The sequence below is a fragment of the Emydura macquarii genome, unplaced genomic scaffold (genome assembly GCF_026122565.2).
Source record: "Emydura macquarii macquarii isolate MOO-44397 ecotype Brisbane River unplaced genomic scaffold, CSIRO-AGI_Emac_v2 contig_1253, whole genome shotgun sequence".
Lineage (NCBI taxonomy): Eukaryota > Metazoa > Chordata > Testudines > Chelidae > Emydura > Emydura macquarii.
The window spans coordinates 96,066,457-96,082,021 of NW_027131390.1; the positions used below are offsets into that span (position 1 = coordinate 96,066,457).

Sequence of the window (15,565 nt, forward strand, 5' to 3'; positions counted from 1 at the left end):
CTTCCAAAAAAGAAAGGTTTGTGGGGAGACATTGCTAATTCTGCTATGTTGTTTTAAATTGTCAGTTCCTATGAAGCATTTTTCCCTCTTCAGTGAACTTAGTATTTAAACTTCATTATAGCAGCTAAAGCTCAGTTTTAATTTCTTTGATTATTGGTGAAAGCCATGTAATGAGGAGCTTTGGTGTTTGTGCTTCCCCAAAAGAGAAACAGTGTCTCACGTAACGTAATAGATGAGAGAGTTTTTAGCAAGAGTTTTCACTCAGATAATTAAAGCTTTAGGATTTCACCATAATTCAGATAGATATCATTGCCTCATTATTTTAGAAGGCCCCAAATATATAACTTGGATAGCTTTAGAACCACTTAAAATAAGCACTATCCTGGTAATGTACCTAAGGAAAATAACTTCATAATTCATCCAGTGATACCTTTGTTACTAAAGATATCTCCACATGTTTCCAGTGGTGTCAGGGCAAACCTTCCTCATTGTGTGGTGACCTCTTTTGTGTTCTTCCACTGGCTACAGTACACTCTAGATAAGAACAGGCATTGCTGGAGATAGGCACTTTGGTTACTTCTGCCTATAATTGCCCACTCTGAGCTGCTACCTCATCAGGGTCATGCACCTCTGCAGGTCAGTGCATTGTTAATGCTATTGACGGACAAGCATATTGGAAGCCCTGAAGCCTGTTGCTCCACCATGTGATGAAAAATAAAGACAGTGAGGCAGTGCCACAGGGCAGCAGCTGTTCTAAATTTAAAGAAACCGAGCAGAATGGTTACACTTTTTGAGGGAATAAATGTGTCTGCAGTTTATTTGTTCATACAAGTGCCCTTAGAGTTGCAATCCTTTCTGATTTTTGCAGTTCCCTCAAGGGAGACTGCCACTTGTATCGTATAATTTTGTGCAGAGATTTTGAATCAAAGTCTGCCTGAACCCTATTGAAGTCCATTTTGTGGCAGAATCCTGTGTTCCCTTAAATGGCCAGCAAAAGGAAGTTCCATGCCCATATTTGAAATTGGCATTCAAATATACTTTCAGCCAAGCTGTATCATGAGGTCAGTTTATGGTCTTGTGTTTGGAGAATCCTTTGTCCAAAATACTACGTAATCAACAAACACTTCAATCTTGCTACTGAAGGGAGATTAGTAGGAAAAATGGATTCAATACATTATATAACATACTTGTGCCAGGTTTTGTTCCATGTACAAGATACTTTAAGGTTCCAAGTTCCACTGGAATATCAGAAGTTTAAAGAAAAGTCACACATTCTGCTACAGCACAGATGTTGCAGAAGAGTGGAGCAATGAAATGGTTACAGACAGTGACAAAAGTCGTTCCTTAAAATATAATTTCTTTTTTTTTTTTTTTATTTTCTATTGTTTGTTATACCCACTTAGACAATTGCTATTAAAATGTATTTGCATATTACTTTTTTCATTTTTAATTGGACAATCGTTGATTTTCCCCCCTTCCTCTTGATTGTGATGGAATATACACCAACATGGCTAATGTTTATTTCATGGATTGTGTACCACCAGCATCAAAGATGTCACTGCAGCTCTGAGAATAAAGCATTTGTCATTTAGGTTGTGTTCCTTCAGCTATCTGGGCAGTAGGCTTTGCTGCAGCAGTGGAGCATAAAACAGTTCTTACATAAACATTGGGTCTAGTAAAGTGCTTTATTTTGATTTATTTTTGCTAGCCGAATGACGACAAAAGAACAAACATTTAGGATCTGCACTCAGGCCTGAGTCCAGCAAAGCACTTAAGCACATGCTTAATTTCAGTATGTCTACTCGTGTATTTAAACTTAAGCAATGCTTGAAGTGCTTTGCTTGGGTCTTAGATGCAAAGGTGATTGGCATCTTCTAAAAATGTTAGATTATAACAATTCCCATTAGACTATAACAATTTTAAAATAGATCAAATTATTGGGCTAAGTTACTCAGCAGTTTCTCTTTAAAAATTTATAATAGGTCTCTTCAGTTACAAAACTGCATTATCAAATTTGACAGCTGAAATATTGTATAGCATGGAATCATGCTGGGTATATAAAAAACCACACACTTGGTTTCATAGTTGATCAGACCTCTGTTCACTCTTCTGAATTGTGATTTGTGACCACCTAATAGAACAAAGGGGGGAGTGAGAATCATTTTTCCAGCCCTGTGCAGGACCTTGAGAGTGGGAATACCCCACCCAAAGTGGCAGTCCATCCCCCTTTATAGGTGACTGGGCGAAAGGTAAAGGTTGATGAACCTACTACTCTTGTCTAATTTACCTGGACCTTTCAGCTCAGGCAGAAGGGGTTCATGCTTCAAGAATGAGAGATCCCAGGTACAGTCTCGACTGCAGATAACCCAGCCAGGATCATCATGTTATAAGTCCTTATTGGCAATTGAGCTGGGTGAACCTTTAAAACTTGGGATGAGCTTCCCCAGCCAAGACTGTAGCAGGATCATCAATCTCTGTCCATGGCCACGTCATCCCTAGAGTGGCTAGTCCACAGCTGGTGGGCAGGAAGAGGAATGGAAAGTGAAGAGCCTTGACACTTCCCCGCCACTCCCAATGCACCAGCCAGTACAGCTGAGCCAGCATAGGTTATGATATACTTTGCTTTTGGTACTACTCTAAAGCAAGCGGAAGCAAGGAGGGAAGTGGATCTTGGAGGAGCATCTCCAAGGCATAATGTCTCCTTGATCTATTCTTATAATGGTATAGCTTACAAAGCAACCCATGCTATATTAGGGCTGTGCTTAAAGACACAGTCCAGTTCTCTGAAAACATAATTATTCCTATGTTTTCTGATTGATTTTATGACCATGTTTACACAATAAAACACACTGCTGCTAAAGTCTAATTGACACAGCACTCCAAAAGTATATGTTCTGTAACTAATATTTCTGATTTCATGCTTTTTAAATATTATCTTTTGATGATCAAATAATCAGGGAAAATAGTGTAGCATCTTTTTTTCTGATTTATTTGTACTATTTTGAAAGTTTTTTGCACATTTGTCTCTTCTTAAGCTTCCTATTCCATAAAGCATTTTCAAGAGTTTCATTGCATTTTCCCCCAATCCTTCTGTTTTTTCCTGTGCTGTAGGATCTGAGGGAAGAATGTATAAAGCTGAAAACAAGAGTTTTTGATTTGGAACAACAGAATCGAATGCTAAGTGTGCTTTTCCAACAAAGGGTCAAACCAGCTTCTGACCTTCTCCTCCAGGTAGGAAGAAACCTTTGCAACTGGAATCTGCTAAATTTATATTCAGTACATTTACATAATATTAATCTTCTTAACATAATGTCAGCAAGCAAGAAGTGACAACTGATAGACATAATATATTAGAAGAAAATCAGTTATCTATAATCTGATACCATTGACATTGAAAGTATACACCACTAAACTCTGGCTGCACATTATGTGCAGATGAGGAGAAAGAAGTGTAGTTACGGAATAACTTATTTTTTGAGATTCCTCATCAGGATGATAAATGGGATGACACATGGGTTCATTATACCTTTTGAGGGGCAAAAACTGTGATCACATAATTCCGTAATATTCCATGTGATGGTAAACAAAGCGTCATTTTGTATGAGAAGGAAATCAGTCTATTTTTCTTTGTCCGTGTTTGTTGTAGTGACTCAATATATTTCATAGATCCAGAGCAATATTTTATTTACCTTTTCTGGGACAAGACAGTCAAGAACTCAGATGCAGAGTGACCTGTCTCCCACTCTTCCTTGCTATTCTGGACAAATCAGGAAGGCTATTGATTTTCTTTAGATTTGGTATTTTCCCCTAATATGAAATGACATTTATCTTCCCTATTATTCCTTGTTCACCTTCCCTTTACAAGTGCCTTGCATCACCTCTGCTTTAGCCAGAAAATCTGACCATGAGCTGGGGTTAAATTAAATGAAGGTAACTTTAGGTTGAGAAGCTTCTTAAAGATGGTCCAAAATCTGCCCTTTGTGGGTATACAATTGCCACTCAGATCAAAGAAAGGTGCATGCATGAGAGTGCAGAATTTGGCCTGTGTGAGATCATGAGTGAAACGCTTATGGAAATCACCAGGTGTTCCACACATGTATATGATGGTATAATTTGGCCCTTAGGATGTAATATATCTCTCAAAGGAACTGCTGTCAGTCCTGAGACTTAAGTTGTTTGAAACTGCACTGCACTGCACCGAGTGCTATGGAATATACTGACGAGAATGAACCTGCTATATATGAATATACTGAATGAACCTGCTACTATATGAATATACTGAATGAACCTGCATTGGTAGCAGAAAGGAGTAGATGATCTAATAAATCTTTTTATTTCTAGCTTGTATGAATTTGTCACATTTATCATTGTTGCCTTTCCATGGTTTAGTAGGTGGGCTTTTCATATCTGTAGAATTTTTCTGACGTCACTTACTTAGTCTTTATTAGCCGAAGGAGAAGGGGCACCACGGTCATTCCTAAACTCCAGATCCTCCATCTAACAGCAAAATATGTTGCTATTGCCCAACTGCACTAGGCCATCAACATATGTTGAGCCCTGGGGAAAAATCAAAGGAAGAGGGTCAATGTATTTCAGACAATGAAGGAATTGTGATAAAGATGATCAGCTTCAAATATTATTTTTTGCAGAAATTATTATTTGTGAATTACCAAAACTTAATTAATCTTTTATGTTAATTTGCCCAATGGAATCTAATTCATGATCTGAGACTTTAAAATGTTCAGAAAGATATTTCCAAATTATATTACTCAATTCTATTAGATTAGGCAACTAATAATATGTCTGCCAGAGGGAATGCCACATCAATAGACAGTTTTTGGATTATACTCTTAAGACACAAATTTAGAAGAGTTCTTAAGCACTTGCTTAAATTCACCCCTATTCAGGAATATACTCAAATGTGTACTTAAATACATTCCTGAATCACAAAGCTTTCTTGAGTTGAGTCCAAATACCATAATTATTTGAAAGGGCTGTTGTTTAAATGTTGTGATGGTCCCTTCTACGTACACAGGCAACAAGGAGACCACAGCTCCTCAAAACCTGTGGAGTTGACACTTAACTTCCATGTGGGATCGCTGCATATTTAGCTGCATATGGCTCTTCTAAGGCAGTAGTTGCTATTGATAAATTGTATAATCAATTCCTTGACCACATTTTGATTCATTATAAAATATACTCAATAGACCTAATAACCAATGTCAGTCAGGTTTATTGCTATAAGCCAATAATAATATAGTACAGGAAAAAGGTTTTATACGATACCAGTCTCCTGAAAGCCGTCTCATGCAACATTGTTACATTCACCTTACATAGATGGTGTGCTCCCAAAGTTACACATTTCAGCCAGTAGTATTGATAGGATGATTTCACAAATTACACATTTCTTTACATGTCACTAAAATTCAAACCATCAGTTCGTCCCAGTTCATTAACTTGTTGTTCTGTTCCTTTCCTTCTCTTTGTTTTGGATACTAATTTTCCAGGTACTGGTCTGTGAAGGTACCTTCTAGGTTTGTATCAGGATAGAACAATCATATCTTGTCCTTTTCCTTTGGGACATTCTAGTACTGACCTATGGGAATAATTCCGTATCTCTTGCTAGGATAAAATACACATATATGTCCTGATTTTGACAGCTTTCCCCTCTACTTAAGCCAAAGCTTACTTCAACTAATCCAAAGTGTTATGTGATACCAGCATAAGTGAACGTGTAGGATTATAGTAAAGGTATAGACCAGTTTAGTCTATATAACTGCTATATTTGTGCTTACTGTTATTTCTGCTTAATACATAGTAACATATATATGGTGAGGATAATACATATTACTAATATGATATATGTACATGCTAGCCTGCATATATTGGTCAACATTCCAAAACTTTTTCCTAAGGTGACCTACGAACTGCATTTTGTCTTTTTTTTATGACCCACCATTACGTACATGCATCCTCCACCCTAACAGTGCAACCCTAATCTCGGCCCCATCTGGAGGGGAGATCCTAGCAGGATGGGTGGGAAATGGTGGAGAGTGATCTGGCCCTGTGCATGGTGATCCATTTGGAACCTTCCCTTGACCCACTGGTGGGTCAAGACCCACCCTTTGGAAAACACTGTTCTAAGGCAGGTTGTGTGTTCCAGGTGTTTTAGAATGGAGTTCCAGATGCACCTTCATTTACTAAATACTATTCCGCAGTTGGATTATTCCTATTCTCTAAAGATATGGATGAGTTTAGAGAAATTATATAATCAGTAACTGTTTTTACTTTACATGCTGTGTACACATTTATAAATTGTGAAAAGTATTCAAATGAATTAGGAACATGAGTCCTGAAAATTTTTGAGTGGGATTTTCAAACTACCTAAATAATTTAGGGAAGGCACTTTCAAAGGAGACTAATTCTGAGAGTTTGGAACCCCCCCTCCCCGCCTAGGCTTGTAAACCCTATTCCAAGTCAATTGGACTTGTGCTGCTCATTTACTTAAACATGTATGAAATATCCTTTATTTCTGGTTGATTTATACAATGCAACAAAATGTTATTTTCATAAAAATCTCATCCTAAAATTCCATATACAATTAAATATCCAGTGACAAATTTGAACTACTTGACTGCATAGGAAGAAAAAAAATAAAAGTTAATCTTAGTTGTTTATTTCTGGAGTTATCATGTATACCATTATAACCAGTGACTTGATTGCATGTTACCAACAGATTATTCTGCAACCAGACTTTAGTAAGCTCTTTTACTTAAATTTAAATGTACTTTAAAAACTATATATATGAATCTCTTGACATACCAAATTTGAATTAAAGTATGCATTTCTTCCAGTTCATTTCAGTGGTGCTGAAATCTTGCATCAGTGAGCTTAAATGCTTTTCAAAATAATGAATCACCAGTATCGTAGGTTATTTTAGTGCATTCGACTTTAAACAAAGCCTTCACAATCTGTTTGGTTTCTGCTTATAAACAAGAGGAGAACATAACTCATGATGATCATTAAAGGATGTGATACAAATTATTTAAATTTGAGTGCAGAACATGTTCCTTATATAATACTGAATGCACTGTGTTGTTTTTCCTCATGGTTCACATGCAGATCAAAAAGAAAAACTGATTACTTCAGATTTAGTAAATTTCATGCAAGGGAGGTTTAAATGACAACTTTAAGACCGCTTCACTGTAAAACAGTTATTAAGTATTACATTTTCATGAATTTTGGATAAAAATAAGTATTCATTAAATCCTAAGGACTGATAGTATTGTAGAAGAAATGACTGTGTTTATCTGAAGGATTTGATTATGCAGATTGCTACATTAATTCTTTGGCACTAGACATTTCGGTGGGTCACACGGGGGAAATCTCATTCCTGTCTTGAAAAGATTAAATAACCCAAACTTTGACATAAAAGACCAGAGTTTTCAGGAGCCAGAGATAATTCAGTCTCTGCTCTATCACCTCTTTGTGTTGGAGGTGAGTTTGTTATGAGAGCTGCCTTGATTCCTTGGAGACGTGCTTTCTTGTTGCTGGAAGTAATTTATAGGGTTGGCATTACATGTAGACTAAATAAGCAAGTGCCTAGGGCATCTAATATTTGCTATCCTTCTCCTCGACCTGCTAGAACATCTTTCTGGAGGAGATCTCCCCTTTTATGGGTGCCTTCATCTCATACCACCTGAAAAGCAGCAACAGTCAAGGCCAGGATCTGTGGCACTAATGGAGTTCCTGTCCAGTCAACCCTCACTCCTTTACCTGCAGGGGGAGAATGTACCTGTCCCTTTGGGAAGAATATAGAAAGAAAGATCAAGAGCTCAATTTTAATGAGCCATGTTACATATCATCTGGCAGTGAGACACACACCAGCAGGAACATTAGACAGGCTGAGATTTGGGTTTGGATGAAAAGAAATCATGCAGGAGTGAAGCGGTAGATCTGTGTGTGTTTGGTATAAAGATGGTAGATGAAGACAAATCAGTCTATAAGATAGAGTGTAGAGGGCGAAGACCAAGAAGGAGATCCAGGTCTACTGAATTGCCCAAAGTGATATAGGATATTTGTAATATATGAACAAAATTTTAGTTCCTGCTGTTACAGTATTTCTCTCTGCTTCATGATTTGTCTTTCTCAATATATAGATTGTGTTGCTAAAGAAACATTTTATTTCTAAAATTGCCTAAAAATGAACTTTTCTCCAACCTTCAGCTGCTGCTCCACAACACATACCATTGACTTTATCAATTCAGATTGTGTTTTTTCACTTCAGACAAAGAAATGAGTTTAGTGCTCTCTTTAATAATCATTGCCCTTCCCCTTAGAGATGAAAATGGAATTACAGACTCTGAGCCTGATTCTGAGCTCATGTTGTACACTTCTTTTACCTAAGAGTAACTCTACTAATTTCGTTGGAGTTATTCCTGATTTACCCCATTGTACATAAGAGAAGAAGAAGGTCCATTGAAGCATTCTTTATAGAAGATGTATTGCCAAATTCTGCCTTCAATTACATGTATACAATTTAGGTGATATCTATGGAGTTGTACAAATGTAACTGAGGTCAGGATTTGGCCTGTCAGATGTACCGAAGCCATACTATAATAGCTTGTATACTATCATGAAAATCAAGTAAAGGCATAAATAAATAATGATTTTACATTAGACGGTTCATATATACAAATTTGTCAGCTGAATTCTCTCAAGAATGTTGTTCTCTCTCTCCATACGCAGAGTTAATGTCATTGATGTTTTTAAAGCACTTTGAGATCCTTGGGTGAAAGGTGTTAAATAAGTGCAAAGTAGTAGTAGTTGTGTTTATTGATGTGATTATTTCATTAAATAAGTAGGGAGTATGGGAAGTATAAAATAATATTACCAATCATAAGACCAAAGGCATCTCTGATCCCAAACTCTCTTTTAATTGTCATTTTATCTCTATTATACAAATGTCACTTTAGCAACTCTAGAACAAAGCAGGAAGACTTTTGAAACATCCACTTATGCCTTGTGTATATCTGGCTGGTTTAGTACAATTTATTGTTTATGGATCTCCCATATTGTTTAATTTTTATGTACCTAGCATTTGTCCATAATACTGCAGCCAGGTTGCTAAACTCTCAGCTTAATGTAGGTAATAACTGTTTTTGTTTTAGCTTCTATAACAATTTGAAGAATTTGCTCTAAAATATGTATTTGAAAGGAAATATACTTATTTAGATGGAAATAGTTATCAACATAGCAGAAAGGGATAAACTGCCCCAACAATATTATTATATATGTGAAGAAAGGTAGGGCAATTCATTGATTAAGACCTGATGGAAGTGGATGAAATGAATGGCCCCAGAAACTGACCTTAAATTCAGACATCATGAGACATGATGATGTTCTGAATACAGAAGTTAAAAGAGACATTATGTTTGGCTTCTACCAACTGAATATGCAGAATTTGTAGGTATTTCAAAAAGATAGCATTTGAGGAGGAGAAAACAAACCCAAAGATCATCTTATATTGCTAGAAAAGGATGTCAACAATTAACCATTCATTTAAATAACTGTACCAGTATGTGCTGAAAGCTAAATAATTCAGATTGGATAGCATGCCAGCTATCTAGACTCTACCTAATGAATATCTGCATTCTAAAAGCATAGTTAGGAACAAGATCGGTAACTTTAAGTTTCAATCTTTTCAAGGTTCTGAGATTCCTGCAGTATAACCCCGCTGTTCACTTCTCTTTATTGCGAAAACTGACCATTTATTCCTATCCTTTGTCTCCTATCTTTCAACCAGTAACCATGGGAGGAACTTCTCTGTTATCCATGACTGCTTACTTTGCTTAAGAGTCTTTGGTGTGGGACTTTGTCAAAGACTTTCTGAAAGTCCAAGTACACTGTATCACCCTTGTCCACATGTCTGTTGACCTCCTCAAAGAATTCTAATAGATTGGTAAGGCCTTTTATCTCATAGTTATTTGGTTTCCTTAGGAGTCTTTGCTGAGAGACCTTGTTAAGGCTTTCTGAAAATCCAAGTACACTTTATCAACTGGATCATCTGCTGCTGGTGACTTAGTACTGTTTATTTTATCATTTTTTTCTAAAACCTCTTCTATTGACACATCAGTTTGGGGGAGTACTTCAAATTTGTCACCCAGAAAGAATCATTCTGATGTGGGTATCTCCCCCACATCATCTGCAGTGAATACCAATGCAAAGAATTCATTTAGCTTCTCTGCATTGACTTTGTCTTTCTTGAGTGCTCCTTTAACAAGTATATAGTCTTATTTGACTATGCATTTTTTTAACATATAATGCCACTTCTCCACCAGCACGACTTACTTTGTCATTCTTATATATTTTGTACCCAGGTATTACCATGTCCACCAAGTTTCCGCAATGACTGTTATATCAAAGTCTTCATTTAATGCCAGGCACTCTAGTTTCCCCTCTTAGTATTTGTATATAAACTCTTGTGCATTTTGTCCATATTTAATTGCTTGCCTTCATCCTCAGAGCAAGAACATATCATGACATCATCTGGAAGGTGGGTCCAAATATAGGTTTGTTTTCCTCTGCTCCCACTTGATGCGCTCCTGCCCTCAGACTTTCATCCTTCTTGGCAGCACAGGCCATTGGTCAGATGAACAATTGATCAATCCAATCCTGAGAGAGATCTCAGTTAAAAAGGAATAGCGCCACTCAGGCCATTTAATCTCCATCTACACTTTTTTAAGAGACCCTGCTGCATCAGCACTGTGATGGACTAGCTGATCTAATAGCTCAGTTCCATCTCTAATGTATGTGTTTCTGTGATCTCCCTACTTGTCCCTCTTCTATTTCAGCATCTGGATTCTTTCTGATCTCTCTCTCTCCACATCCCATACAAAAAAAAATGAGCAAAGCTCACCAAGCATATAAAATCCTGGTGAATATGATGAATCTTTTAAGTGAAAATAACCCTCAAGAGCCAGCATTTCTCAAGTCCTTGTAACACAGATTATTAGCCTTTAGGTCTGCCAAATAAAAGCATTAAAAAGCTTTTCCATGTCTATACAATCATGAGGTTTGGAGATATTTTATGGAGGCACTTTTCAGATCCAACCACTAAAAGAAAGATTTGTCCACTGCCCAACTGACAATAAATTGCCAGGAAAGACTACCAACAGTAAATTGAGTAAACGGTTTTGAGGCAAAACATAAATGGTCTTTAGTGTAATATTTATAAATGATTTTGAAATAGGAATACAATCTATTATAATGGTTGAAAGAAATATGTGGGCATAGTCCTGATGAATGAAGATGGATGTTACTCAAGGGAAGTGTGGATCAAGAGAAGAGTGGGACTGCACTTATGCCAGGCTCTTAGTGACAAAAATAAAATTGTACCGCTTTTTACTCCTGTTAGTGTAGCAAAGCCAGTACATACAGCTGAGACTGAGCCAGCTGTACATACCATTCCATCTTATGCATCATCATCAGAAGAAGAATTGTTTACTACATTTCATAGGGGCAAATTGTGCGGATTACACTGAGTCCATAAGATGTAGACCATGGGGCTGCATAGGTGTAAGGACCTTTATTAAAGGTGGTGATGTGCGCAATGGAAAAAAATCACTTTTGTTTTTGGAGACCAAGATGAGTATGCAGAGAGATAATCATTAGGAAAAATATCATTATACTTGTAAACTGAACACATTCAATATAGAAATCAGTGAAAGGTGATTGATAAACAAGGAAGCCCACACTACCATTTTTACAGTCCCTTTTCAGAGGAGCCCTATGCTTTAAATTTTTTATTAAAGCATTAAAAAGCGATATCTTTCCTTTGTTCTCCATTGTTGTATTTTGCGCTTCATAATCACACCTTACCTAAAGAGAAGCAACCACTTGATTCAGGGGCACCTTGGTTTTTCAACCTGCTTTGTTTACTGAACATAAATGCAAGATGTCAACTTGTCATGTAAATCCCTGGGTAAATGGTCAAAGTATAAGCGAAAGCTGTTTGTAGTCAGCCTTTATTCTAGGCTCTGAACTGTGTGAAAATTCTATGAGCTCTGTTTATTTTTGTATTTTTTATGACCAGCTACAGCAAATTTCTTTACTTCTTGGGTATGTGGTGCTGAATTAGCTCTTTGTTTGGGGTAGGGTAGGTTTTAATTAAATAGAAAGCAGTGGACCTTACTTGTTTACTATATTTTCTTTTTCTTTTTGTTTTGTAAGTTTACATAAAGTGCAAACGAACAATGGGGAAACTTTCTTAATGAATGCAGCCTAGACGGTACAAAGATTTATCACCATCAATTTTAAGAGAGGGATAATATCAAAGATTTAATAGATGCTGTAAATAAACTGCAGTTGATGCATTTCTGTGTTCAGTGTGTATTATACTGTTTCATTTTTTGTTATATAACTTGTATATTTAGGTCAAGGCTTCTTCAATTTCCTATTAAAATTGAGAAATCTTTCTCATTGGAGTAGAGACTGGAAAAATTAGTTTGGCTTGGAAAACAGACATCATTTTAGTGTTATCAAACTGTGCGAAGCACTAGCCATGTGATACATATAAAAGTGTAATTTCATGTCATCAGATCAACTTTTAAAGCTCCCTAGTTGAAATTATGCAGTGGAATAAAATAATAGCCACTGCAGGCCTGTCTTAAACACAATGTGCATAAGCAACAGGTGTGCTAGATAATTGTTTTCTCATCATGGTGCATATTTCACACTCCATAACTCCCAAATGAAATACCAAAAGAATACATAAAATTAAATGATTCAAAGATTTAGAGGGTTTCTGTTCTTTATGGTAAAAGACTTTGAAACCAATGAAGTTCTAAAATGGTCTGGACATATAACCATTTTTATTAATGTTGCTAAATATATTATGTTTATTTTGGTTATCTTAAAAGACTGAAATTTAAACAAAGGCCTACTGCTCAAATATTGTGTGCAATATGTGTCTCTGTGTGTGTGTTTATATATATATATATATATATATATATATATATATTATATATAACATATTGTGTGTGTATAAGAAATTAATGGTTGAAGTAATAAAATAGAGGATTAATTTACATGTAGCATAATTAAAATGGATATGTGAAAATTTCCATTAAAATTTCACTTATTTTATTATTATCTTTTTTTTTTCCCATTACTATTTTATATAATATGGTGATAGAACTTTGGGTTGTGAAACAAAATCAAACCTCTGGCTACATTATCTAAAAAGGTCTATGCCAGTAAAGATTATACTTGATTCCATTTTAAGACTTTTAAACCTTTATCACGTCAGGGTGATTTGCTAGTGATTTTAAATTAAACCTCATGCACTCTCACCAAATGAATCCACTAAAGTTATGTTAAGTGATTTTAACACACAAGATTATTCTGTATTATTTTGTGGTACAAATCATTTTTCTGGCATATATTCTGAATACTTAATATATTATTATATATATTGCACAGTAGTAAGAAGAGATGGGGTAGAAGTTAAAGTGAAATGTGATCCATAATGAGTCATGAAACAGCTAGTCAAACAACCCAATCATTTTGTATTGAATTTTACTAATGTGCTTCTTTCTTTCCCATATGACCTATCCTCTGTAATGATGGTTTGATACTGGTAAAATTCAGGTTCTCATCCAAAGACTGTGACACTATTGACTAACTCTCTATTGACTTTCCTGAGGATGTGAAATACTGTATTGCAAGATAAAATCAGCACATAGATGCTCAATGAAACTGAAGAACCCATTAGTGGTTTAACTCTTAAATTGCCACCTTCTTTTTCTTGACAAGAGCAGGCTGAAAAGAAAAGTTACATTTGTTATTAAACCTTTAGCCATGTTGCTAGATTTAACTTGCAATGTATTTATTGCATTTTTAGATGGTATTAAAATTATTTTCTATCTCTAAACGTGAGCAAGCCATGTTTCATTAGTCACTGACCTTTGTCAGGATATTGGGAGATGTGATGATTTGTCTGTGTCCTGTGTGAAGTACAAGGGCATCTTGAATGTTGTGAATTAAACTCTAGCTTCCTGCATTTGAAGTATGGAAACTAGCGTGTCAGGATAATGATGTCTTGAATTAATAACAGTACTTCAGAAATCTCAAACAGATGCCCACTTTTTTTAGTCTTTCTCTGCAACGAAGTCATTGATGTGAATTGTTTTTATTCTACACCCATTTTGTAGAATTTGGATTCTAAACTTTAATATTCCATTGTTTTAAAAACTGACATATACACTTTTCAAGTTTCCCTTTATGTTCTGTTGACCAAAATTCTTCCTTGGATGCATATTGTATGTCCACCTCCAGTGTACATGAGAGTTGTGTATAGTGCACATTTGTTTATGAACTCTAGACATTGTAAACGTGTATCCAAGGAAGAATAAAACCTTGTTTTTTAAAGGAGGACTTTAATGCTATTCTGTAAACCAGTCCTTGGGAGTTACCGACAGTAACCTGACATATGGTCTCCCTTAAGGGACAGAGATTTGCTTCTGCAATTTTACTAAGTCATTCCCAGCCCATGAGAGAATAACTAATAGAATTAACCTTTAATTTTGGTCTTCCATATAATAGCACATAGAACGATTTTCAAAAGAGTGAAGGGCCAGTCTTTCAAGTGCCCAGTCAATATGATGAGCTTCTTTGGAATTCTGGCCACTTTTTTGGTCCCAAAATGGGAGATGATCTTTCCTGAAAATCTAGTCCACATAATATTGTTTATTGGACCAAATCTTGGCCTTGCTTTTCTCTACAGAGAAGAGCTAGCCAGCCAGAGGTACACAGCCACAGAATCCTAAGCAAAACATGGCACTTTCTCCTCCCGTGCAAGCATAGATTCACGGGGCTCCACCACCATCAACTATCTGTCCCAGAGGTATGTTTATGACTCCCTTAAATCCTTAGGTGACCATAGAGAGACACTGCTTCTCTGCTGCCCTGGCTGTCAAACAGCTGTGGGATTGAATAGGCCACATAGCTGGAGATGGGTATCTAACAACAGCTCCAAGAGACATGCAAAATGGGATCAGTCATCTAAAAGCAGAATGTGAGGGCAGAAAGGAAAACACCTGACTCCTGTAACACTATCCTCTTTCTCTGCCCAGGTACCAGTTTTGGGAACCAATCCTGGTCCTTCTCTCTGACCTCTAAGCCTATTCCAGGGCAGATCTGCAACTTTAGAATTGCACTGACTTCTGCAAACCCAGCACAAAGAAACAGGGGAGCCCGGGAAGCACAAGGCTTCTCATTGTGAGTGGGGAGCACGGGTCCAGACCACCAAGTTGGCACAGAGGCTCTTTTCCCCTTTCCCTTACACATCAGGCATGACTGTCAGGAATGAGCAGATCCATGTGCAGTCCTCCTGTGCCGCTGACTGCTGCGCCACTACAAGACCACAATTGGACCCAATAATAGTGCTTAGCATGTGTCATCTTTAGATCACTGTAAAAATAGATCTGGTCAGACTATTCTGATCAATTAATTGTCTAATTTGGTGCCTTTTCTAGTTTGTAATTGTTTTGTAAATAGTTTTTAC

At 36.5% G+C, this 15,565-nt stretch overlaps 1 protein-coding gene across 3 annotated transcripts in view; it reads left to right on the top strand.

Moving 5' to 3' along the window:
• Positions 1-15,565, top strand: part of NCKAP5 (NCK associated protein 5) — a 567,200-nt gene that overhangs the window by 447,472 nt on the left and 104,163 nt on the right. For all 3 annotated transcript variants that reach the window (XM_067549546.1, XM_067549544.1, XM_067549545.1), the window contains one exon: positions 3,112-3,231. In XM_067549546.1, coding sequence (XP_067405647.1) covers positions 3,112-3,231 — 120 coding nt within the window. The remainder of the gene's footprint in view (positions 1-3,111; positions 3,232-15,565) is intronic.